Source organism: Chelonia mydas, chromosome 7 (assembly GCF_015237465.2).
Source record: "Chelonia mydas isolate rCheMyd1 chromosome 7, rCheMyd1.pri.v2, whole genome shotgun sequence".
NCBI classification, from domain to species: domain Eukaryota; kingdom Metazoa; phylum Chordata; order Testudines; family Cheloniidae; genus Chelonia; species Chelonia mydas.
In genome coordinates, this window is record NC_057853.1 from 27,416,864 (window position 1) to 27,443,968 (window position 27,105).

Below are 27,105 nucleotides of genomic sequence, written 5' to 3' on the forward strand. Positions count from 1 at the left end.
CCAGTCCGGATCAACCTAGTGGCCAGCTAGATTGATCACCGGTAGGGAGGAGCTGGGTTCTGTTGGTTGTGACACGATGCTCAGGGGAAGTCTTGGCAAGACAAACCCAAAGTCTTGCCTGTCTCATCTTTAGAGTTGTCAGTTGTATTTGGTGCTGTTCAAACATGTGAAAAGTTTTTTCTTCACAGTGAAAACAGGCTAAAGAATAAATACAGATTTATTGCCATGCGTTTTCATCATAGAGGAGGAGGAAAAAGAACTTCTCCCAAGTTATGTGTAAATTTTGTTTACCACTTTCACCTATATTCTCAGACTGAAGATACTGATCATCTTGTTGTTTAGTCCCTGATTCAACATGTGAGTGTTCCTGTTGACTTCAAAGGAACTGCTCATGGGCTCAAAGTTAGGAACACATTTAAGTACCTGGCCAAATCAGGATCAGATGCTTTATGTATTATTGTGTGATTGTTGATTTGAACTTTTTTCTAAGCAGCTGAGGCAGTTAATTATTGTAACAACCGAAGCTATACCTTAGAGTAGTATAAATTCCTTGTTTATTTGATTATGCCATAGTCACCAGATGGCAAAACCAGCCCTTCCTGTAGTTCAGAACTATGACTTATAGGCATTTAAACAAAGTTGCTGTCTGTAGTGGACTTTCTTTCTAGATTTCTTTTTAAACCCAATCTCTTGTAACAAGAAAAACCTACTTCCCAGCATATCTGGTGGTTAGATGGAGATTATCCTTTAAAAAAAAAAAAATCCTGTTAGTGGTCCGTAAAAAGAGCTTCCTTCCCACCATGCAAAACAGGTGGAGAGATACACAGCATGTAGGTAGTTAATGTTTTAATATTACATAATGTGCACAGAATAACTATGGGGGGAAATAAGCATAATATTAAAAAAAAAAAAACCTGTCTGAATTCTGGATGCAGTTTCTAAGAAAGGTAGCTTTCTACATTAGCTTGATGAGTTTTCTCATCAAATCTGACTTGCATGTTTTCCTAAATAAATAGTGTAGAGTATTCTTGACTTCTGAAGGGATTAGACCTTGAACAGTTAAGAGCTGAGGGTTTGCCTGTGCAGTTTCAAATTTTGAGCAAATGTTCCCAAGGGGAGGGAATGATACCATTTTCCAACTTCTGTGACACATGCAGCTTTACCAGATAAACACCACCTCCCCTTTCCCCCCCTTGCCCATAGAGTGCTGTTCTGGCCTTCAAGCTGCAGTAAAGCATTGCACAGGCTGCTTACAGAGATGCCAAACGATGACAGGCTGGTCAGTGGGAATGTGACAGTATCCGCCCTTGCAAAATATTCGACCCTTGCAAAATTGTAAACTGGGGGAAGGGGGAATGAAGGTGGGAATAATCATTGCTGTTATTGTGACAACTCAGTAAAGGGGGAACGGTGACCGCTGGCCCCTGGGGCTGCAGGAGGAACCCGAGCCTTTGTCGGAGGGCGTGGGTGCCTTGGGACTGTACCGCCCCTCAGCGGTGTATGTGCTCTGGGAAGGGGAGGCCTAAGCCGCGGCTGGAGCAAGGGGCCAGGCCTGACTTTCCCCGGGGAAGGCGGGGAGGGGCCGTACGCGGGGCGCCGCGCTGCGCCGGCCCCGGAGCGGGCGCAGGGACACGCCGGGCGCGCTGCCGGTCGGCCTGTCTCCGCGTCCGGTGTCGCGCGGCCGGCGGGGAGGGGACGGGGACCCGCGCGGGCGGCCATGACCCAGGCCGAGAAAGGCGAAGCGGAGAACGGGAAAGACAAAGAGCGGGACAAGGAGCGGGAGCAGCGCGGGGCCAAGCGGCCCATCGTCCCCGCCGCCGTGCCCGAGTCCCTGCAGGAGGTGAGCCCCGGCGGGCAGGTTAGACCGCCCGGCCCAGCGCCCTGCGGCAACTTCCCCAGCGCGGGTCACCCCCGCCCCCTGCCCTCGGGGCGCGGGTCCTCCCCCCCCAACCCTCTCTCCCCTCGGGGCGCGGGTCCCCTCGTCTGCCAGCCCCCTCTTCTTTCGGGGTGCAGGTCCCCTCCTCCCCCAGCCCCATCTCCCCTCGGGGTTCCCTCCAGCCCCTTCTTCTCTCAGGCCGCCCCCCAACACTGCACGTCACTCAGCTGTCTGGCCGCCTCCGTCTCTCCCCGGCAGGCTGTTCCTTTCTCCTCTCGGCTTCTCGCTGCTATGCCTTTGCTGCCCCCAGCGCGCGCCCCGCTTGCTGCACGAGCAGCTCTCTCCTTTCTCCTCGCATTGCCCCTTCCCCGCTGCACGGGTGCTCCGCCTTGCGCTGGCTCTTTGTGCCTCCTTCCCCGTGGCAGCTGCACTCGCATTCTCCGCAGGGAAGACCCCTGAGACGGAAGGGAAAGGGCTGCCGTATGAATCCAAAGAGATTCCCTGTTGCCCTCTCTGGTGAACCTTGTGCTAGTTGATTGTTTTCCCCTTCACAAAGACTTTCCTCCCCTGTGGGATCGTGGCAGGCCTCTCTCTTTCTATGGTACATGGGGTACTTCAAAATATGTGCTGGGGACATCCTCAGAACTGTGCAATTGGCATTGCCGAACTTATCTAGGACTAAATCTGGAGCAAACATCAGTTATAAGCATCAGTTGTGGAGTGGTTTTGAGATATTAAAAGTTTAGCATCTGCCTGCATTACACACACTTTGGCATCTGGAGACAAAATTTTCCTAGTGTGAAGCATTTTGTGAGTATCCCTGCTGGCTGTCTTTTTCCACCCCAGACTTGCATTTCAGTGGTTTTGTATGTATATATAGCACTTTGAAATCCTTTGGGATAAAAGGCACTACTTTATAATGTACATTTAGTAGCAGTTCATTTGTAGAGGGTGGCGTCTCAGGGAGAAGTGACTGTAAACTCAACAAGATATTAGGCAATTATAGGCAGAAGTGGACTACACTTATGGACGTGCATGTAATATACTACTGTGTATTTCAACGTTTCCAGCAAATACAAAGCAACTTCATTGTTGTGATACATCCTGGATCAACAACTCTGAGAATTGGGAGAGCCACTGACACACTTCCTGTTGGTACTCCCCATATCATTGCAAGAAGACAGAAACATCAAGGACAACCTGTGTACAAAGATAGTTGGCTCCTAAGAGATGGACTCAATGTAAGTGCCATGTTAAATTTTAGAAATTGAAACAATTCAAGGCCAGCTAAAACTATTTCCATTTTTTTCATTTTACTTTTGGTTGTGAATTGTGGGTTTCGTATTTTCCATGTTGTTAAATTCAAACATACTTTTCCGAAGAAACACCAAAGTATGGTTGTTTAAAACTAATATCAAAAGAATGAAAGAAAAGACAATTCAGTAAAAATTGTGACTAAACAACAAAGAAAATATATTAATAGGCATTTAGGTGAACTTGTTATTACTGGTGGTCAAGGTTACTGTTGGTATAAGCAGGTGCCATTCCACTGAAGTTAACAGAATTGCACAGTTTATGCTGTTTGAGCACCTCTACTTGTTCTGAGCACATTAAATGAAAGAATCATATGCACACATTACAAGCTCTTTAACAGATCTTCCTATTTGCTCCCATCACACTTTACATTCATATTTTGGGAATGGTGATTGGAGTGGAATAAAGTTAAAATCTGATGACTTCATTTGCAGCATATTCATTCAAAATGAAGTTTGTAATTTATTTAATACATTACACTGTATAATCTTTTTTAAGAATATGATTGAACAAGCAAATTTAGTTTAAATAATTTAAATGTACACAGTAATGTTTATAATTTGAGTCTTTAATGTAAATTAATTCACCAAATTAGCATCTTAAATATTTTTAAATTTTATTTTCTGAACAGAGTGTTACTTAAACATGTTACACCTATCATTTTATATTTGTGGAATTTAATAGACAATGTCACTGAGCTCCCTGGAATTGGACCCAGTCCAGTATCCATTAAAGTTAATGGAAAGACTCTAATTGACTCAAGTTGTGTGTTAGGGCTCGTGAAACAAATGTGTGTTTTCCAAAAGTCAGTGTACATTCACCATACTTGCATTCTCATCATCTCTTGTCATTTAATCACTGTAGGGATCTCACGTATTTTACTGGCTGTCAGCTTTAGTATTCATTATACAGAGTTGTATACTTTACCTGTATTTTGAAAGAGCTTTTTATGCTGTATGTGTTTGTTTTTTGTTTAGAAACCTGAAAGTACTGAGCAAAGACAAAATGGCCTTAAAATGGTGGACCAAGCAATATGGTCCAAAAAGATGTCAAATGGTGCAAGGCGTATACCAGTGTCACCTGATCAGGTAATTCATTCAGAATAGTTTGTTAAATTGTTCTGTTATACAGTAGTTCAATTTGATATCTTCTAAAGGGTAAAAGGAGAGCAGTTCATGCAACAATAAGCAGCAGATGTTCCTTGGCCATACAGAAGAGGAAAGTGCATTCTCAAAATGGGCCTTCAGTATATTTTTCCACTTACGCATAAAAGATGATTGGCAAAATATTTCCTAATAATGCATGACTTAATTTACATTACAGTCTCGATCATACAATAGACAGATGCGGCCGGCTATTCTAGATCACAGCTCTGGGAACAAATGGACAAATACATCCCATCATCCTGAGTATCTGGTAGGAGAAGAGGTAGGAGTTCACTATCCCCTTGAAACAAGGTGCTGGTATTGTCCTTTAATGCAAATATTTAAATTCACAATTTGATATAATATGTATCAAACGGCAAGTTATCCTAAATATTCAAACAGTAGATAATGATGAAATCTCTAGCTGGGGGGGGGATCCTCCCAAAGAGGATGACCATTTAGTGTCATTTAGCATGACATGAAAATTCCCTAACCTGGAAAAAGTGCTTATTTGTTAATTAGAGTAAACTGTAGTTCTTTTAAGAATCCTTTTCCTCCATTGTTTTTCCCTCATACAAATAAAACATCAATGATTAACACAAGAAACTTTTTAGTTAGACGTTAATAAAAGCAATAGGTCAAATCCTCAGCTAGTGTGTAAATTAGCATTTCTTCATTGACTAAATTAAACTGTCCCATTGTGTATAGTGTGCAGAAAAGGCAAGAAATCGGTGACTGGATCAGCACAAGGCACCATATGCCACATAATTTGTTCATTGATTACTTCAGTGCTTCAGAGTGTTTGTTTTTTTTAAGCACTCTTTTTCTCTCTGGTCTGGTTTAATACTTGAAAAATGTTACCAACCACTCCATGGGGTTATTTCTATTATTATGCGTATTCAGATTTCTAGCTTCAGATCTTTAACTACTTACCCATTTTTTTCCTATTCTGTATTGGATTGTCCAATCATGCTCCCATTGCTGTAGTTGGAAAGGCCTTTCCATTTGAGAAGAAGTTACTTTTAAAAGTATTGCAGTAGTGTACAGGGGCCCCAATCCTGGATCAGGGCCACATTGTGCACTCTGTTTGTGCAATCTGTTGTATCTGCTAATGAACAGAACAAATTGTTAGCGTTAATTATTAACCTTTCTTTCTCTTTTCTCTTCAGGCGCTATATGTTAATCCTTTAGATTGTTATAATATTCATTGGCCTATCCGAAGAGGACAGTTAAACCTTCACCCGGGGCCTGGCGGCTCCCTTACTGCAGTACTAGCAGATCTTGAAGTTATCTGGTCGCACGTAATACAAAAATATTTGGAAATACCACTGAAAGACTTAAAGGTGAGCTCGTGGTGACTTTCAGTTCAGCTGAGTAAGTTTGTACTACACCCACATCTGAAGCCTCTTATTTTAGCTCCATCTCTTGCATTGTCTGGAGGGTTCCAGGGGGTGTCAACTGAAGAGCCACCTATCTTACTCTTGTCGCTGACAGTGTTGCCTCTCAATCTTTCAGTAAATTTTGTCCCCCAGCATGCATTGCTCCAATGGATTTTACTTGGAGTTGTGTGCACTTATCTGAGGGCAGCATTTGGTACTGAAACTTTAAAAGTAAGTTGGATCGTCTTTGAACGTTCAAATTCATAAAATATTTCACTTCATTGTTCTGTCTTCATAGGCTGATTAGAGTTTTTAAGGGACTGAGGTCTAGAATCAGAGTCTAAGGCCAGAAGGAAACACCAGATCATCTACTCTGACCTGCATATCACAGGCCACCAACAGCACACCCAGTCTAAACCTGCTTAATTTTTCTTATTGAGCAGGTAGCTTTTCTTGTGTCTGCCATGTCTATTGCATGAAATGTTTTTAAACATTTCTTAAGCTCCTGTAAATACAGACATTTGATACCACATTGAACTGAATTTTTAAATGATGAAAATAAATGTTTTCTTACATTACCACTGTCTCTCCAGTCGTTCTGCTTCTTCTCAGTGCCTTTACATCTGTATTTTTTCAGTAGCGTACCATGGGGCATCTAGCATTCTAGCATATATAAAGGAATTGTTTTGAACTCTACATTGATTTGAAAGCTGCCCGTAATTTGCTTTTGTCTTCAGTATTACAGATGCATTTTACTGATACCAGACATCTATAATAAACAGCATGTGAAAGAACTGGTACATATGATCCTAATGAAGATGGGCTTTTCAGGTAAAAGTGAATAAGTGAGCATTTAATATTCATTTGTATAGCTTAAAAGATTTTTTTTTAAAGGCATCTGATTTCTGAGCCAGACCCACTTTCTATTCTGAGACTGGCACCCCTTGCCTCTTGCCAGTCACTATTGCAACTCTTGTCTCTTTTGGCAGGGCTAACTAGTAAGCCAGCATTATGGCAAGTTACTCATGCTCTTTGTTTACTTGTTAAAAGACCAAACTTATCACTTCAGGTGAGGCTTGCTCCTGACCAACTTACACAAAGTAAATCATAAAGCAGCTCTTGAAATGGGATACAGACGCCCCCCAACTTACACAATCGTTCCATTCCGGAAAGCCTTGCATAACTTGAATTTTGCATAAGTCGGAAATGTATACCCGTACGTTACGCAAAAATTTCCGCAACTCGAAAATCCTATTTCTCACTTATGGAACTTTTTCTGTAAGTGCGAATTTGCATGAATCGGGTCTTGCGTAACCCAGGCAGCATCTGTATCTTGCATGGTAACAGACTGATGTCTGAAGCCTCATTGCCTTCTTATTACTGTTGCATTTTAGTGATGGGTTTAAGTGTCCGTGCAAAGAATGCTGAGATCCTTCAAGGTTTGAAAAAAAGGGCCTATATAAATGCAAGGTGTTATTCTCCTTTTCATTGATGGATCATACAAAAGGAGTATCTGGATGACCTAAATATTTACACTCGAAGCAGGAGAAGATTTTTTTTTTAAAATACTTATAAAGTACATTGATTTTTGAACTGTTGAATTGTTTTCTGTTCAATGTTTTTTCCCCTAGTTTGAAAGTCCCTTCTTTTTATAGGAAATAAGGAAATGTAATTCCTTCCAGTTCATAAAGCTAACAAACTTTCCGTGTAATGTAATGATTTTTTTTTTTTGAAAGTCCAAGACTCACTTTGTGTCATATTGTGTTTTGTTTAGAGAGTCACCATAGCACTGGCAGTGTAACTTGATGTATGAACAGAATGCTTAAGTTTAAACTTATCAAACAGTCCTTGCAGGAGCCAGAAAGTCCACTTCTGTGTTAGGCACTTAAAGCTCTTAAATAGATTTGAAAGCTCAAAAGAGAGGCTTAGAAAGTGGAAACAAATAAGTTTTACAATAATTTACATACTAAATGATAACATGAGGTTAATTGCAAGCAATTAGAGCATATCTACCCTTGTGAGCCTTTTATGTTTAATATCCTTTATTGTTGAGCATTCTCACAGCAACAAATAGTTTCCTCTTCCTTGCTAGACACCAGTAGTATGAACTTGCTTAGCCTTTTCTGTAGCCGATAAAGAAAATTCATAAGATAAAAGGAAGGGATTTAAATAGGTGGAAGGAAAACAACCTGCAAAAGACAGAGCGTCTTAATACATGTATATGAATGAAATTGATTTGCTGCTTTTTTTTAAGATGAAATAGCCAATTAGGTCCCTTCCTCACTTTACAGGTGTTTCATAACTCATACCTGTAGTTTTTGGTTGGAAGGTCTTACTCTTAGGGGTGCACACCCTAATGAGGAGAATACTACATGTTTAATGGTATGTGGAAAGAAAAAATGTTCGTTCTTTGACAGTAAAGGCTTATGTCTACATTGCTGTGCATACAGGAAAAAGTAACAACATACAAGAGGCTGGGAAAGACATTTATTCAATTCTTCTAAACTTTCCTCCTGTTCCTCTAAGTCTGTTTGATGACAAAGTTTAAAAAAAATAAAGCCTCCATTTTTAGTTTTTGTTTGGCTAAGTCTGACGGATTACACAGTGTACATGAGGGTGCATGAGTATGAAATACTGGAAATTTATAGAAGTTAAAATATTATCAGCTCCACTTGAGGGCGCCATTTCCTAAACATTAATTCAGTGTTAAGATGAACTAATTACTGAATGTAACTACTAAACTCCGTGTCTTCTATTTAGAAGACCTACATTTAAAATTAGTCAAAAGAAAAGGAGTACTTTTGCGAATACAGACTAACACGGCTGTTACTCTGAAACCTTAAAATTAGTCCTTACCTATTGTTCTACAAACTACTTGCCTAAAATGAGCAATTCTCTTCCTTCAGAGTTCAGAAGAAGGGGATTTGAATGGAGTCTTTGTTTAGTACTCTTCAAGTGAAAGTGTATGGCTGGGATGTAAACATGAAGAATGCGTTTGTGAGGGTTGAAAGTGGATTGAAGGGGATGCACAGAAGCATGGTATCAAACCTTGTCTATCCATTTAAAGAACTTACTCAAAACTTAAAAAGGAAATGATCAGATTAAAATCAAAAATGCAAGAAAAATGTCTTCCCTGTGTGACAAAGAGGCCCATTAGTGGCTCACTACTTTGTGTCAGGTTTCAGAGTAGCAGCCATGTTAGTCTGTATTCGTCACGAAAGCTTATGCTCAAATAAATTGGTTAGTCTCTAAAGTGCCACAAGTACTCCTTTTCTTTTTACTTTGTGTCAGTAACTCTTGTAAGGCCTGACATACTCAGTATATACCAACTCACTGCTGTCATAATCTGTGTCTAAAAGGTGTCATAGAATATCAGAGTTGGAAGGGACCTCAGGAGGTCATCTAGTCCAAGCCCCTGCTCAAAGCAGGACCAATCCCCAATTTTTGCCCCAGATCCCTACATGGCCCCCTCAAGGATTGAACTCACAACCCTGGGTTTAGCTGGCCAGTGCTCAAACCGCTGAGCTATCTCGCCCCCCTCATGTGAGGTGTATGCAGGCTGGTAACATGCTGGTTGTAAGAGTTGTTAAATACACTCTAGAATTATGTTCTTAAAATGTGTTTGGCAAGCAATGCATAAATCTTGTCAGTCTTAAACAAAGGAATGCATATTTGATATGTCTTAAACAAAGGTATGTCTGACCTGCCTGATCCTCAGGAAGGGACAAGGAAGGTACGTTTACATACAAGATAAACATAGCCATCAAATTAGCAAGTGGGTTAGGTAGCCTTTTAACTCTCACAATGAGAGGAAAAGACTGCAAAAATTAACAGCTCCCTGGTGGACACAGCAAGCTGAGTCCCCAGCATGGCTTCTTGCCTCCTGAAGCAAGGTCATTGAATTTTGGAAAATATAAGCAAGGACAGAAAGCCATTTTAGCATCCATCACTTGAGGGAGTGAAGGGGCCAGAGTTCATGAAATCACAGAACTTTGGTCTTTCAGGTAAGAGGGCTGAAGTCTCTGGAATCTGAGTGTAGGTGAGAAAACTGCTTAGGCAAAGATTGTAACTTACTGAAATTAAGTTTGTTTTAGAAGCATATTTCTACTTTTGTTCATTTGTAACCATTTCTATCCTTATTCCTTCTATTTGATGTCACTTAAACCTATGAATTTGTTAGCAAATGTTTTATAAACCAGTGCAGTGCTTTGATTGAAATAAGTTTCTCAAACCCCAGTTAAAGTAATGAGCTGCTGTTTACTTTCTTTTTAAAGGAGCAGAAAACTTAACTTCTGTGACTGTTCCAGGAGAGGTGGACACCACAGGGCAGACAGTTTTGAGGAAATTCGGGGCTGGGGGAATGTTGGGCTCACCTTGCAAAAAGTAACTGGGCAGTGGAAGCCAGGGTGTGACCTGCATGCTTGTAGGCTGGCTGTTGGTGTCAGGGCTGTGAACCCCAGCAGCATAGCATTTAAGGCACTCAGAGTTGCAGGGCAGTTGGTGACATGACCCCTTAATGGTCTGGGTTGAACCTCAAAGTGTCACAGCCTGCTACTGGTAATTGAAGCCCTTTAATACCCACTACAAAATTAAGGTTAATGTTAGGTCCAGATTTTTTCCTAAACCCATAAAAGCAAGGAAACTTTCAATGTAGACTTCCACTTCACCCTTAATTTATCTTTCCTAAAGGCTTAAAATATCTCTTCACCAATGGGAAGATAAAAACTTTTCCTGGCAAATGTGGCTATTTTTGCACAATGTAAACTTTCAATACAGGATCAGGATCTCAGTGTTATATATTTTAAAAATCTACTACACAAAAACTAAGTATTTACTTTAAATGTCTGGAGCTTGGTTTAAAACCAGACTTAATCTTCCTCTCATATTTTTAGGTATAGTGGTCCATCAGGAGTCTGTCTGTGCTACTTTTGGAAGTGGCTTAGGTAGTGCGTGTATAGTAGATGTAGGGGATCAGAAGACAAGTGTTTGCTGTGTAGAGGATGGCGTTTCACACCGTAACACCCGGTAACTTTTTCTTTATGAGCAAAATTACTACAAAACCACTAATGAGGGTGGGGTGCAGATGTTTTATCTTACATTACTTGTTTTTAAAGTAAGAAGGATTTATTAGTAGATATACATAAGGGCAACACTGTATTAATGTAGTTAATTGTTTTTTGGTTTAATACTTACGACTTTCACAACAGGAGCATCCCATTCTACTATATGATCCATATTGGAGAGTTTTTGCTCCTGTAAAGAGAGCAGGAGCTGGCCCTACGTGCCATGTAAACTATGTGGAAGTCATGAGCACAGTATTGTACATGTTCATTTTTAGGCTGATACATAATGTTAGCTTTGGGCTCGATGAATAAATTAATGTTCATCTGTTACTTTCTCTTTGTTTTAGGTTGTGCCTTGCATATGGTGGGTCTGATGTATCAAGGTGTTTTTACTGGCTTATGCAGCGAGCTGGGTTTCCTTACAGGGATTGCCAGTTAGCTAATAAAATGGACTGCCTTCTCCTTCAGCACTTAAAAGAGACATTTTGTCATTTAGACCAGGTGGGGAAAAAGTCTTAAGCTTAAGTTGTTGATTCTACATGACAGTTTTTGGAACAATGATTATCTTGTCTTCCTGAGTTGCGTGAGGATTTGCTTGTGCATTATTAGTAATTAATTAATTAATTCCCCGTTAGTATAAAGCAGTGGTCCCCAACCTTTCTGTGGGAATAGCACATTCCTATTCCCAACAGACTGTGGTGGGCGCCAAACACCCCGCCGCCAAGAAGCGGCAACGGAAAGAAGCCTTGCCGCTGAAATGCTGCCGAGAAATGGCAATGCTTCTCGGCGGCATTTTGGCAGGCGGTTCTCAGGTGGCCGCGCTCAGCGGCGGCATTTCGGTGGCATGGTGTCCTGCAGGCGCACACAACTTCCCTGGCGGGTGCCATTGCACCCACGGGCACCACGATGGGGACCTCTGGTATAAAGTATACTTAAAAGGCTTCTAATGTTAGTATCCAGTTGTAGCATCAAATGACCTTGCTATATTTGTGCATAAAACATTTCATTGTCCTATAACCATGATACCAGGCAGTTAGTACATGAACTCTTGCATTTAGATACAAAATATTTGCGCACATACATCTCTAAAGGTGTTTGCCATTTCAACATTTAAGAAATCAACAAAAGTTTAAAACACTTCCAACTCCACATGTTTTTCCTGGAGTTCAAAAACACAAGCAGAGATTTTCCTTTGAAAAGAAGGTGTTGGTATAGCCACTTTACAGTTTAGATTTATGGCTCTGATAACACACACTACATTCTTTTTTCACACTTTGGCCTGTACTTAAAACATGCATGTCTGACATGGTTTGTCGTTTTGATATTTGCTTGTCCTTGAGAGATGGAAGCAGAAACCTTTTGGAATTTCTTTGATTAGCTTTAATATTTTGTAACATAACTAACTAAACATATTCATTGTTATGTTTCCAAACATCCTGGCTATCACGTACTTGAAGCTATGTCTTAATTTTCAGTAAAGGTGCAACAAGTTTGTAATGTCCTAATTAAAAATAAGTTAAAATTTTATTAATATAATTTTTGCATCAGTATTGAGGTCTTCCCCCCAGCAAGCTTCTTGCTGAGCTCCTTCCATGTGGTTCAGTTAATTCTCTGGGTTGTTGAGTCACGTAGTTCCCATTTTAGGCCTCAGTCCTACAACAGGATCTGCTAACATGGATTCCACTACCCAAGCACAGCCATGTTGACTTCAGTGGGAATCTGCATGCAGAAAAGGCTGCATTAGCAGATCCTGTTGCAGGACAAAGGCTTTGGAAAACAGGAAATACAAACAAAATTCAGATTCATAAGTGAGTTTCATTATTTGTTTGTCTTGATGAATACAAGTAAAAAGCTTTGAGATAGGAATCTTAGACTGTACAGAATTGATTACCTTTTTGCCATATTCCATTAAAAATAGGATATTTCTGGATTGCAAGACCATGAGTTTCAGATTCGTCATCCAGACTCTCCAGCCTTATTATACCAGTTCCGTTTAGGGGATGAAAAACTACAGGTAAATTCAAAATGTGTGTGCACAACAATAGAACCTTGTGATGAAGTCAGTCTGGATGGCTGCAAGAGGGTACTTAAAGGTCGCTATATTAGCCCTAGAATGTTAAAGGCCCTTTTTCCTATAAACTGAGAAGGGGTTACCTCAGGTCAAAATAGGGACACCTGAATCCACTTAAACACGGTCTGAGGCCTTTAAAAACCCCTCCTCTGGGGAGAGCAAAGGAGGACACACACACACACACCCAGTGGCAGCAGGGGAATAGGCTATTCCAGGGTGAGAGGCTGTGTTCCTTCCCATAGGGGAAACAGCCAAACCTGAATTCCTGCTAGGGGAAGGACTGACACCCCAGGGCAACCAACCAGATGATCCCTTGCCCCAGCGAGGGGGGCAGCGAAAGGTACCCCTCTGGGGTTTTTGTTCAGGAGACTGTTTCCTTTTGTTTGGTGGAGGATCACCCCTTAGGCTGACTCTCAGACCTATCCTGAAAATATGATCAAGGGAGCATAGAAGGGGGATGACAAACCCTGGCTGAGTGGGGCTGATTACCCCAGGCCCACCATCACGAGAGGGGGAAACACTAAGTCTGGCAAGAGAAAAGAGGTGCCTTGCCACAACTTTAAGAATGGCCATTCTGGGTCAGACCAATGGTCCATCTAACCTAGCATGCTGTCTTCTGACAGTGGCTAATGCCAAGTGCCCCAGAGGGAATGAACAGAACAGGTAATCACCAAGTGATCCATCCCCTGACGCCCATACCCAGCTTCTGGCAAAAATATACGGAGGATGCATATCTGTCACTACCCTCCCACAGCATATGCCCCATTGCCCAGTATTCCATGGAATGCCTTACTAAGCTGCCTCACATTTTAGTGGATGTACCCTACAGAGGTTGTATGCTTTACCCATACTTAAGGGCACTTTGTTAAAAGCTGTTAAAATCAATTTGCTGTAGATAGGAGCATCTCTAATACATCACTGGTGACCACCTCATTACCTCTCTGTCTTGTGGCTAATACCAATTAAGTATCTGACATGCCTCCTATCTGTGGTCCTACATCCTATACTTGATGAATGCTGATATATACGTTTTTTTTCATCTGTCACTACTATGACTTTTTGTAATACACTCGTAATGCTGATGAACACTAGTTGACAGTCTGATACCATTTAACATATATATAATGTGCGTGTGTACTTGGTTTTTTTTTAATGGTTTACAACTTCATTTTTTAAAGAAAACTCAGTTACTTCTCCCTGTTAAAAGGCTATTTGAAACAAAGTAGTAATCTGTTGATTCTGAGGCATGAGACACTTTACAATTGTAAATTCAGTAAAAAATTATTAGGCTTTATTTTAAAAAGAATATTTGTTAATGGACAAACATTGAACTTCAAAAATATTTGTTTAAACAGAAGATTGTATTAAACTTTTTCATCTTTTACTACCCAGGCTCCGATGGCTCTGTTTTATCCAGCAACTTTTGGAATTGTTGGGCAGAAAATGACATCTTTGCAACACAGGTCACAGGGTGACCCAGAGGATCCTCATGATGAACATTATCTATTAGCTACCCAAAGTAAACAAGAGCAGGTGTGTTAATGTTTAGTTTTCACAGAAAACTACCATTTACCTAGGAAAAAGAAAAGGAGGACTTGTGGCACCTTAGAGACTAACAAATTTATTTGAGCATAAGCTTTCGTGAGCTACAGCTCACTTCATCGGATGCATTCAGTGGAAAATACAGTGGGGAGATTTATATACACAGAGAACATGAAACAATGGGTGTTACCGTACACACTGTAACGAGAGTGATCAAGTAAGGTGAGCTATTACCAGCAGGAGAGCTGGGGGGAAAAAACCTTTTGTAGTGATAATCAAGGTGGGCCATTTCCAGCAGTTGACAAGAACATCTGAGGAACAGTGCATGGGGGGCGGGGGGAAGAGGGGGGAATAAACATAATTACTACCTTGTGTGTTTCACTCACCATTGAAAAGCAGCCATCTCTTAAGTTGAGAGATGGCAGCTGTTCTGTGTCCAAAGCATTAAAGAACAGGTTTTAGGCAGGGAAGTGAAGAATAACTTGTCCACTAGAAACAACAGAGGCAGCTTACATAGGCCAAAATGTAATTGCCCATCTTAGAATTTACCCAGAACACTGAAGCTAACACAGTTTTGCAGAAATTGCCATGGAGTTTTCAACAACTACACCTAGTCAGGATCTCTGCCTCATCTCATCTGAAAGGCAGCACCTTTAGCATGCTTTGTAATAATTGTAGAAGGTTAATTTTGTAATTATGTGCTAAATGTCACTCTTGGCCTGAGTAGTGGAGACATTCAGTACGTTTTTGTAGTAAATGAAATCTCTCATAATTAGCTTTTTTTTTTCACAAAGACGGTTTACAGTGAATTATAAATAATTTTAAATAATTATACAGCACTTGGAGCACTTCATAAATATTAAGTAATGGGAATAATTAAAAATGTACACAAATCCTTTACTATAAAACTTATGGGCTAAAAAAAATTAACTGATTTGTAACAGGCAAATGTATAGGATTTTGTATCAATTTAAGGCGAATCTACAGAGTTTTTGTACTGTTAAAACTATATGGGTTTAGAAAATGTAGTGAGAATAATGGCTTGTCTACACTTGAAACGCTACAGCGGCATAGCAGCAGCACTGCAGTATAGACACTATCTATGCTAACGGGAGGGGTTCTCCTGTCAGTGTAGGTAATCCACCTTCCTGAGAGGCGTTAGCAAGGTCAACAGGAGAATTCATCCATCAACCAGGCACTGTCTACATGGGGCCTTAGGTCTGTTTAACTATGTCACATAGTGACCTAGTTTTCTAGTGTAGACCAGGTCTAAATTAAACTGATATAAGCACCTCTTATACAGGTATAACTGTATCCACACTAAGGGGTTATACTGTTTTAACTATGTGTAGACAAGCCCATAGATAAAACTTCTGTATTTGTGGAAACTACGTTATGACTTTATGCTATGATACCCATTTGAAATGTTTGATGGACTTCGAAAATGATTTTTTTTAAAAGTCGTGGTTTAGAATAATATTTGTATGGGGTGGAAATGCAACATTCAACAGTTCTTTTCAGCAAGCTAAAGAGAAGCACAAGAACAATTAGTGCTATATTATTTGTCATTAGAACGCTGTTCCATGCCAAAGCAACCTGCGAGGATTTGAAATGAATTTTTTTAATTAATAAAATTAACTTACCAATTTATTATTTTGTTTTTAAGTCTGCAAAAGCTACAGCTGATAGGAAGTCCATGTCCAAGCCTGGTGGATTTGAGGGAGACTTGCGTGGCCAGTCCTCAGACATTTCAGAGAGGATGTATCCACAAGAAGTGGAACTGGGATCCTCTCAGAGTGATTGTATAATAGCTGGAAATGAATCTGAGGAACCCCTAGCAGCACACATGTCCAGGAAAACCGCTATATCCCAGTTTGAAGGCAAAGCACTAGGCCTTGACAAAGCCATTCTTCATAGTATTGACTGCTGTGGTAAGAACTATATTTGCATAATACTGTCATTAGAGCCCAATCACTTGGTCCAGATTCATACCAAATTCCAACATCTTTCATTACCTTACAGAAACTAGAATTCTCTCCTTTAGCTCTGTCGTCTAGAAAATAAAGAATTCATCCATCTAGTTTAGTCATGTCTTCTAGAAAATAAAGTGCTGTACGGTCTCTCATTTCCAATGCTTTATGAAAGCCCATTTTTGTTAAATATCTTCATGCTTTTAGTAACTGAGAAATGTCTGCTTCTGCAATAACTTTCACTCATCCTAACTACTTTGACTTTTATGCAGTTCTTCATAATCCAAGTTTAGGTAGTATTAGCGATTCATTTATTTATATATATATAATGATCTATCATATCATTCCAGCATCTGATGATACCAAAAAGAAGATGTATAGTTCTATCCTAGTAGTGGGAGGAGGTCTGATGTTTCATAAAGCTCAGGAATTTCTTCAGCACCGAATTCTCAACAAAATGCCTCCTTCTTTCAGAAGAGTTGTTGAAAATGTAGAAGTCATTACAAGACCTAAGGTATGATGTTAATGAAGCAGAATTAATGAACTATTCATAGACTATTTGGAATCTAAAGGTTTAAAAATCTGTTATTTCAGAACTATCACAGTTTAGTTACATTCCTTATGGGAGACCTGAGATCAGATTGTTTTTCAGATCACTATACTATGAGCTACCACTACAGATATATGTATCTGGAGGTAGAATGGTTAGTTATAGTAGCCTTACAATTGATAGATTAGTGCTAATTGCTTCTTTCAGAATAAGAAACATAACCAACAGCTAGTAAAGTTAGTTTTAGGAAAAGGGACTTGGAATGGCCATGAGAAATATGGTAAAAGATAACTAATCCTGTCTGCTTGTCAGTAACATGAGTTAACATTAGCAAAGAAGGAAGAGTAAGAAATATAAGAGGATGCATAGTATTGTGTGTAAATAATATTTGGCATTAATCAGCTAAATTTCTAAAACAAACTCTAAGTATTCCCTTTTTCATTAGTTTTACTAGCGAGGGTTGATTTTCCTCATTGACACACTGTAAAATCAGTGACTTCCAAGTTCCTTAATAAATTAAACATGGTGAAAATATTTAGGTTTATCACACAAAAACATTTGGGGAAATTGTTGGTCTGATTTTTCAAAGGTGCTGAGTGAACTTCCATTACATTAAATGGGAGCTGCCTGTATTTAGTATCTCTGAAAATCAGATCCGTAATTTTTATGCAATCCTTGTTCTTAATTTTAGGATATGGATCCACGCTTGATTGCATGGAAAGGAGGTGCAGTTTTGGCCTGCCTGGATACAACCCAGGAGCTATGGATCTATCAGCGAGAATGGCAACGCTTTGGTGTCCGGATGTTACGTGAGAGAGCTGCATTTGTGTGGTAATCTAACGAGATTATAGTGGAACCTCAATTAACTGAATATTACTTTTCAAAATTGTCCTGTTGTCCGAAGAAAGCTCATTTCCCCTGCTTGTGGTTTGAGACTTTTTTTTTAAAAAATATGCTAGTTTTTGGCTGAGGTTTTTCAGAAGAGCCTGAATTAGGTGCCAGAATCCTATTGAGTCAAAAGGGAAGTAAGTGCCTAAAATGCATGGGCACCTTTAAAAATCCCAAGTTTTTGGCTTTTTACATACAGATTTCTGTGCATATGAGTGCTCCTGCTTTATCCAAATAAATTATAAACAGTTAGGTCACAAGTCAAACTTAGTGTATAAAATACTAAAGTGGCATACAGACAGACATGCATTTGTAAATAAGTAACATTATACTGAATGATTTGGTCTTAACGTTAGAAGCAGTAAGTCTAGACCTGGAAGCTTTTAAAGGAAAATTGCAGTGCCTCTTAATAGGACTGATTTAAAATGTAATGGATATGACTCCTCTTAAACATTTTAAACCATTAAGACCAGAACCCTGTGAAAAAGTGAAATTAAGTACCGTTGAGGAACAAAGTAAGTATCTTAACACAGCTTTTTCCTTCTGTATGATCTTCATGAATTTTATTTAATGCAATGTTACTTCTCACACTTCTTTTATTCTTTAGAAAACTCTATGTAGAGTTTTTGTCCATATAAATATACAAACTTCTGGTGGTTACAAATACTTTAATTGGACAAGTTTAATGAAAAAAATGGAACAAAATAAATACAAGATATACATATCATCATCCCTGTTAAATGTTTAATAACTACTAAAATGAGTAGCAGCTTACAGCTACTCTTCCTAGTGGTGTGTTTTCTTCCAGAATCAGTGCTAACTTCAGAGAGAGAGACCATTTCTCTATAACAATTGAACTGTGTTTCACCTATTTTCTTGCATGTTTTCACTGTCAGGAAGACTTGTCAACATCCAAAATCACTGACACAGTTTTTGGCTCCTACCCCCTTAAAATATCCCCAAAACACTGCATCTGAGCCAACACACCAATGTTCAGTGCTATCACAGTACAAGCAGCAGGAGCTCACCTTTGATAGGTAGCCCTTATTCACACAGAAGGATGAAGACGATCATGAAACTGAAATCCTTCTCATTACTGTCCATTGCATAGATAGGCAAAAAAGCCGTACACTAACTGTAAAAAGTTATCAAATGTTATCTGAAGTGACAATTTTGAAATCTCCAGCTCACCCACAGTGGTACCACCCTGCTACTGTTAATCCCACCCCACAACTAGTTGATGGCAACATTCAGCATTATGGGGGAGTATGCCCAGAGCATTCCTGCACTGCTAGCGCTTTGTCTGTTGTCGCTTATCCCACCCTGCCTGTTGTAGCAATCTACTCTAGACTATAAATACAAACCTCACAGGGATACTTCCAGCATTTTAGTGACTACCAAAGAGGCATCTACTTTTTTAAAAACAAAAGAAAATTTGTTCTTTTTAAGAGCTAATTTTCCTGTCACTGAAAGTTCTCTTGGAAAATGCATTTATGTTAAAACATTGGTGTAATCTTAAACTAAAAGCAGCGAGGTATATCAGTGTGCCATTCCTGTACATTTGTTGCAGGCAGCTGAAGACAGTCTGTCTCTGACTTTTTTTCGTCCCAAGGTACTGGAAGCATAACCAACGAATACCCAATCTGGTATCTTTGTCTGTCCAAGTTAAATATTGTTGCTAGTTTTGCTGTAACAAAAAGGGTCCACAAATCTAACTGTATAAAACAATTATTTAATTTTTTAAAATGTGGTAGCTGAACCGTATTACAGAAAATGTACATATTTACAGAGATCATATTTGATTTGATAGACTTCAAATGGGTTCTGTACAATAAACGTTTCATAATTCCACATGGTTATCAGTATCATCAATGGGGCTTGACTTGTACATGTGACAGATGATTTCATGAACCAAACATGGGTATTAATGGCCTATCCAGTTGTTTCCTTCTTGCAGTCAGGGTGGGAAACAAGTGTTGCTTCTTAAATACACTTAAGTTCCTTAGCATTTGAGTGTCAGGAACTCCAGGAAGAGAACTGCTATAACCATTACATAGATGTATTAAGTCCTTTATTTACACTACAAAACTTATTCAGACACAAATTTATCGTATAGGAGTATAATAATCTTTCATAGCATTAACAGTCCAGAGGAGGACATTAAATTTTAGTCCAATTAAATCCAGTAAGTAGATAAAGGGAAAACCCGCTACCATATGCACAAGATAAATTTAAACAATCTTATGAAACATAGAAAATTGTAATTTTTCTCCTCTCATCAGAAAGTAATTCAAGATATTTTCCCCTCATGTTTTAATTTACCTATTTTTCTCCTTTTTTAGAATGTGTTTTCAACATAAGACCAAATCATGCCCCAAAGTCTATAGGACCATTAATTTTTAAAAAGTTTGTTTTGTTTTCCAAATACAATATAGTAACAATGATAATTCCATGTCAAACTGACCATACCTAGCTTTTCATTCTATACTCTTTTCCTTAATTTTACAATTAAATGACTAGCTTTAAATATTTCTTCCTAATTTACATAAAGGAGTTTACAATACACTGGTGAATGGGTAGCTACCTCTCCTATGTAGACTTTTATAGCTTCGGTTTCTCTTTACTTTCAGCCTCTTAATTGCATGATCAGGGCAAAAATCAGTTAAGCATGTTTTATCCAGAATTAATTTCACCCAAGCAAACTCATTTTAAATCCATCAAGTGCCTTACAAAATCATATTCTGCTGCTGCTGAGACCTTGTCTATTGTATTCCTCAGTTTGTATACATTTGGTGCTAGGTCTCCAGCCACACACTAATTTTGTATTTGTGCCATGGGCCTGCCTATGTGAACTAGAAAGATCTCTACGAAAGATGTCAATGTCCTTCATAAGACAGTATTTTGGACAGGTGTTCAGAGCACTTGGGAGAGTGTCTTCTGAATTTATTTCATTGAAAGAAACCACCATGTATTTGTGCAGAGAAGACATATTTTTCATATCGCTGCAGAAGAGGTTAAATGCAAGAGTGAACATACACTCAGAGTTATCTTTGTGGCTGTCTATGCTTTTGTAGCAAACAGTATCACACTCAGTAATGATATAGCTTGAACTGAGGAAAATTATCTTATCTGCAGTTTCTTTCTGAACAGCAAGCCATTGTACTGGGCCTTGTTCAGCAATTCTCCTTCTCTGCCACATATCGATAATAACATCACTTTGACAGTGCTTGTGCAGAAATTCAGCAAAAGCCAGGACAGTATGCTGAAAACACACTTCTTTTGGATATATAACCAGTACTTTAACAGGTTGTTGTAGCTCTGCATGATGGAAGAACATTTTCTTTGTATCTGTTAATAAAAAAAAATATACTGTATTGAATTTAAACATTTTTAGCAGCAAATAAAATCAACATTTGAATGACTTCCTAAACTAGGTATGGAGGAGTTACGTACTTGTAAAAAAAAGATTTATTCCAGAAGGTTCATTTTTAAAAGATTAGATTATGCAAGTCAATCACTAAATCAACCCTCATTTTGACTCCAAACCCTGTCTACTAGGAAACTGCTGACACTGGTTGGCAAATAAGTCAATGTGTCCCCATGAACCAATGCGAAAGTAGATTGACAAAACAGTTTTTACTAGTACAAGACAGTACACGTTCCATTGTGTCTCAGTCACCTTTCTGTAACAGTGCTATAAACAGTTTTGTGCCATTTAATGTAAAACTGTGTCCTCACTCTGAAAACTGCAACGTTATTTTCAGAATTCAGTGGTACAGAACTATTTTTATGGCTAATGGAGTTTCTCATTTTGAGGATGTGGTTTAAACTTCTCCCTGACAATGGGTGGAGTCTTTATTTCCAATTCATTGCCATGACTTTTAAAGCGAAGGTGAGAGGAAGTGTAATAAAACATAGTGTGCTGAAATAAAGTGCATGCTACCTATACAGTGAGTATCCAAGAGCTAGTCTAGGTATTTGTGAAGTGGTATAATCTCCAGCTAAGACCAAAGATGTTCAGTTTAGTAAGGACTATACCCCCAATTTTGTTTCTCTGTATTTTAGAAGCATAATTCTAGTAGGTGAAGTGTGGGATGGAAACTAGGAGATCTAAGAGGGAAATTAGCTAAAGAAACTCTCAGTTTAGCTGAAGCAGGAAGATTACATGAAAATGGGTGGGTTTGCTGAACTACCAGAGAGCTAAGAGGGAGCATTTGAGGAGAACAAGGCCATTGCAGAGACATTAAATGGTTTCTTTGCTTCATTCTTCACTACAGAGGATGTTGGGGAGATACCTACTCTTTTCAGATAATAAAGATGAGATGCTGTCTAAAACTAAGGGGTTAGAAGGTGCTCAGCAAACTGAGATGAGCAGCAAAAAATTACCAGGACCTGATAAGCAGATAGTTCTGAGTGAGGAATTATGGGGCTAACAAAAAATAGGCACTAGGTACTATATCAGAAGACTGGAGGGTAGTAAAATGTGCCTATTTAAAAAAAAAGGTTTCAAGACTTATCCTTGGAATTCCAGACTAGTGACCTTTACTTAAATGTGAGGTAAACTGGTTGAAATATTTAGGGTTATAAAATACCTAGATTAATGTGATAGTATAGGGATAAGACAGTCCTGGCTTCTGTACAGAAAAATTACAGCACGTTGGTAGAATTCTTCATTTAAAAAAACCAGTGGATTAAGGAAAGCATCCAGTTGATATAATTTATTTGGACTTCCTAAGAGCTTCTAATAAAGTCCCTCACCAGAGGCAATTAAGGAAAGTAGGTAAGAAGTAAAGAAACTGGTTAAAAATCAAAGCAAAGAGCAGGAATAAATTATCAGTTTTAAACATGGCAAAAAGTTGGGGAATATCAATGTTCCCTATAGGACTGGTGTTTACTGTATTTATTATTCAAGTGGAAAATGGTCAGGAGGGTAGGGGACAAAACTTGCTGATGACATTTATTTAGGTTAGTCAAAACTGGCAAAAGCTGTCATGAGTATCAAAGTGAGCTAAAAAAGCTAGGAGAATGGGCAGCACAGTAGCTACTGAAAGGCCATGCTGACAATTACAAGGTCATGCCCACTGAAATGAAAAAAATTTAATAGGCATTGTGGGGTACAATTAACTACCACCAAGAGATGGAAGGAAAAAGACTTGGGCGTCCTTGGGACAACTCCACAAAAACCTCAAAAAGAACAGGAGTACTTGTGGCACCTAGTTAGTCTCTAAGGTGCCACAAGTACTCCTGTTCTTTTTGCGGATACAGACTAACACGGCTGCTACTCTGAAACAAAAACCTCAGGCTTCTGTTGTGATATATGACAGTCAATGAAACTGAAAGATGACCTGTAAAACTGGCAAAAGGAAATACTTTTTTAACCCACTGAATTATTAACCTGTTTAATTCATTGACACACACCACCACTGAGGCAAGAGAGAGCCTAGTAGCATTAAAAAAAAGATTATACTTTTATGTTGATGATGAGAACATCTACAGAAAATCAGAGGTATAAAACCCTTGTGTTTCAGGGCATAAACCAAGCCAGCCACTAATCTTGGGGGTTTAGGAAGAAAGTTCCTTTATGTGCAGGTTATTCTATAAGTGAAGTCTCTTGTACTTTCCTCTCAAGCATCTGGTACTAGGCGCTGTCATAGATGAGATACCGAACTGGAGAAATCACTGGTGTGATCCAGTATGGTGGCTTCTCTAAGTTTATCTTAGTTCTGTATGGGCTTTGCTTGAGGCAGTGCTTCTTATAAATGATGTCATCTGAGACTTTTCTACTTCTGGTTTGCACCTAAAACATAAGTCTTCTCTTCCCACCTTGCCATTCTTTTATCTCCTCTAGAGACATGCATACAAAACAAGTAATGAATCTAGTGAGCCCTAGAATTGGGCACAATTTGTGTTTTAGGTAATTTTCAAACTACTGTTGTTGTTGGTTTTAATATAGATAATTCTGGGATCGAACATTTACCCTGAAATTGACATATAAGTGAAGGGCCGGCTAAGAGTTTCATAAATTAGGGTATAGTAATGCTTGCTTGTTGTGATATTTAAAAGATATGATATATAAATGCACTGCAACACCTTTAATATGAACTGCCTCACTAAAAGGAAACTGAGGCAAAGATCAAAGAACCTTAAAGTACAGCTTTTTCAAAAGAGTGAGTAAAGGTCTTACCACAGTTCCTGAAAAATACTACAGCAGCAATCACACACACAATTACAAATAAAGCAGCAAGGATGAGACACACATATCTTCCAGATGAATCAATTGTGATGGTCCCTAAAAGAGAGAGAACCATAAGTCTTCAATGAGGTGCCTTTTGAATAATTGACTTTAAAGAAAAAAAATGCTTTTGGTTACTTAACAATTGAACTAAGCATTTCCAGGCTGTATACATGAAAGAGAAATTGCACTAAAATATGACTTCCCCACAAAGGTTATGCAGAAATGTTAACACTTGCTGAGGAACCTGAGAAACCTTGTTCTCTACACTGCAGCAGGTGCTACCTTCTTCCCATCCTACTCCCTTAAGTTTCCTTCCATGTCCCTGCCAGAGACTGGCAAATACTTCCTCCTCCCAGCAGACTGACATCCCATGTGTCATTCTGACCTCCCTCTACTGTTTTGTCAGCACTGATAGTTGTTAACTGGCTTTAATTTATATAGTTTAAATATGCAATGTATTTAGCATGAAAACAAACATTTTGGAAGGAGTGCTGTAAGAGGAAGGATAATGAAAGACAAAGTAGACCAAGGACTTCAAAGGGACTGCCAGAGGTACAGTATATGATCCTAGAGTGCTCATCATCTACTTAGCCTTAACGTTAATCCTTCCCTTGCTGCCAGATGTTGCCTAGGGTACAAACAAGACTTTCCCATCCTGGGCTATCATGCTGTTTGGCAAAATGGCGATCTTGTGTTTTAATAACTTAACTTTTCTTTTTTTTTTTTAAATCAAGGATAGGTTGTTGGCCTATTGCTCAACCCCCCAACCTTGTGGACCAGTGGATTGCTGTCCATCTGATCTACTACCCTTTGACCTGTCCAGTTTAGGTGGCCCTACCAGGAGTTAAAACTGCTGCCACCACAGCTCTGAGGGGCATTGGAACACAGAAGCCTTTCTACCACGTCAAGCTGCAGTCCCTAGGGAAGGATCGTTAAAGAAGTCTCTGAAATTCAAATTTTTCTTTACCAAAGAGTAACTGCTCTAGACTTGAAAGCGTAAGAGACACACAATGGTAGGTCAGTGGACATAGTAAGAGACAGAACAAGCTATAATTCCTACTTCATCTGTTTTGAATACTGATAAATACTCAACTAACCATTACTGTGGTTTTGAACACACATTGTTAGGGTTCCTTTGTGCCTTCGACAATCATATTCACATTTAGCAAAATAAGGAATTATCTAAAGAAAAAAGAAAAGTAGAAGAAAAATTCTAATATGCAGACAAATAAATACTTAGTGACACTTTATTCCTTCCTGTTTCTTTTATCCTGTTTGGCCCTTTGGTGCCCTATTCTGACTACTGAGTTTCTTAAAGAGACTTTATCGCGTGACAATACAGAAACTTAAAAAGTACTTTCCTTACTAATAACTTATATGACTAAAACGAAAGAGTAATTCCTTTTCACTGTTTATTCTGCTGGTTTATCTTGTGCATGACCATACTACTGCAATGCCTAGTTTGCAAACACTAATTGGGAATATTTAAACAATACATTTGTTAAAATTAAATAGTTTTAGAAAGAGTTCCATTGAACCACCTCTTTTCATTTTAGTAATTTCAATAAAACCTAGATTTGTGGCTCAAACTGCCTGTGTCCATTTAAATGATGCACATTGATAACAGGAATAAAGAGCCCAGTACGTGTGTCTTCTCAGGCTAAAAGGCAAAATATAGTACTAGTATATGCTCTTTATGAAGCTGTACTTAGTAAGAGTCAAGGCTTTTCTATATTCTCTGGTGGTTTATAACTGGGAAATGCATCTGAGACTTACTGGAGTTGAGGTCAGAGTAAGGTATATAATTGAAAATAGGCTGCTATACCGTCCTATATAAACCTCAATTTGGGTACCAATCGTTTATATGCGATGACATTTTGGGCCCACATTGAAATTAATGGGAAAATGCCTATTGATTTCTATGGTACAGCTTATTATCCTACAACTTATTATGAACCAGACCGTTGTGTATAGAGAACAAGAATACGTGATCCCAACCTTAAATGGACCAATTTAGAATACAGTCATTTGTAGATGTTTTTAAGAATAAATATAAACTCCAGATAATACATTTCCCAGCTTATCTGCTTAACTGCTCTGTGCAGTGAAGCAATTTTAAGGAAATAGAAACCACAGGATGATAGATTCATCTGTTTGTCTTAGTTGTTCGTACATATATCCCCAAAAGGCAAGAATCTGAAAACAGTTCTGTGAGTGTGGATCTGAAAAACACCCCAGTAATACCAAGACCTCAGTGTAAATATATTAAACATGTTTGTCTTAAGCGTTGTAGCACAGGAAATTTATACTGTGCAGTTTATTTAATCACTATTAGTAGAAGCAAAACTTATGTCCAGTAATCCATGTCCATGAAGTTCATTTAATGCAGTACAAAGGTGAACTCGATATCAAGAACTACATGGTATTGCACACAGGTTTACTAGACATTAGTCAGAAACAACGTAGTATTTGCATACAATTCATTCATTTTAAAGAAGCTACTTTTCCCATTGCAAATTCAATCAAAATTGAACTTTACCTGTACAGAAATATTGTTGCTTTGATCACTCACTGGTATTCTAACAGAAGTTCTGGTTTCATTGATCTAATGCAGATAGAAACCAACAAGAAAAAAAAAGTTGAAGCAAATGTGTTACACAAAGGAATAATTTAAAAATAATACATAATAAGGGGAAATATATTTAAAATATTGATCAGATTTGTTGACACTATTAAATATAATATACATTTGTTGTTTTAAGTGATGATTATATCATTTTTAAATCTGACCTCTTTGCTAGGTAAGAAAAAATTTCAGAATATCTCAGCATGTAACCTTCATTAAGAATAAGTTTGAGTTTAGGTAAAGCTTATTTAAACTAGTACTGTATTACCATTTTACAGTGTATTATTCCACCTTCCCTGTAGAACACTCCCAATTTGAAAATGTTACAAATCGAAGCATTTTTAAAATCTGAAAGTTAAATGGGTAAACCACGAGGTAGCACCATGGAGAGCAAAATGTTTGAATCGTAGAACCATAGAAGATTAGGGTTGGAAGAGACCTCAGGA

At 38.7% G+C, this 27,105-nt stretch overlaps 2 protein-coding genes across 8 annotated transcripts in view; one reads left to right on the top strand and one right to left on the bottom strand.

Moving 5' to 3' along the window:
* The first annotated feature begins 1,210 nt into the window (after positions 1 to 1,210).
* Positions 1,211 to 26,640, top strand: ACTR8 (actin related protein 8). 2 transcript variants are annotated; one of them, XM_037903914.2, is made up of 14 exons: positions 1,211 to 1,840; positions 2,947 to 3,117; positions 4,168 to 4,278; positions 4,514 to 4,618; positions 5,505 to 5,678; positions 6,452 to 6,545; positions 10,607 to 10,739; positions 11,125 to 11,278; positions 12,696 to 12,791; positions 14,241 to 14,381; positions 16,057 to 16,321; positions 16,711 to 16,874; positions 17,602 to 17,741; positions 24,768 to 26,640. In XM_037903914.2, exons 1-14 carry the CDS (start codon positions 1,718 to 1,720, stop codon positions 24,859 to 24,861), a joined length of 1,965 nt encoding a protein of 654 aa, XP_037759842.1. In that variant the 5' UTR covers positions 1,211 to 1,717; the 3' UTR covers positions 24,862 to 26,640. The 2 variants fall into 2 exon arrangements, with proteins under 2 accessions (XP_037759842.1, XP_037759843.1); XM_037903915.2 differs by lacking the exon at positions 24,768 to 26,640 and having other exon boundaries at positions 1,221 to 1,840; positions 17,602 to 19,649.
* The window catches only part of IL17RB (interleukin 17 receptor B), a 37,717-nt gene continuing 30,020 nt past the window's right edge, over positions 19,409 to 27,105 (bottom strand). For all 6 annotated transcript variants that reach the window (XM_043550457.1, XM_043550456.1, XM_043550455.1 and 3 more), the window contains 4 exons: positions 26,573 to 26,638; positions 25,131 to 25,215; positions 23,983 to 24,087; positions 19,409 to 21,146 (listed from right to left, as the gene is read on the bottom strand). In XM_043550457.1, coding sequence (XP_043406392.1) covers positions 20,533 to 21,146; positions 23,983 to 24,087; positions 25,131 to 25,215; positions 26,573 to 26,638 — 870 coding nt within the window. In that variant the 3' untranslated portion in view covers positions 19,409 to 20,532. The remainder of the gene's footprint in view (positions 21,147 to 23,982; positions 24,088 to 25,130; positions 25,216 to 26,572; positions 26,639 to 27,105) is intronic.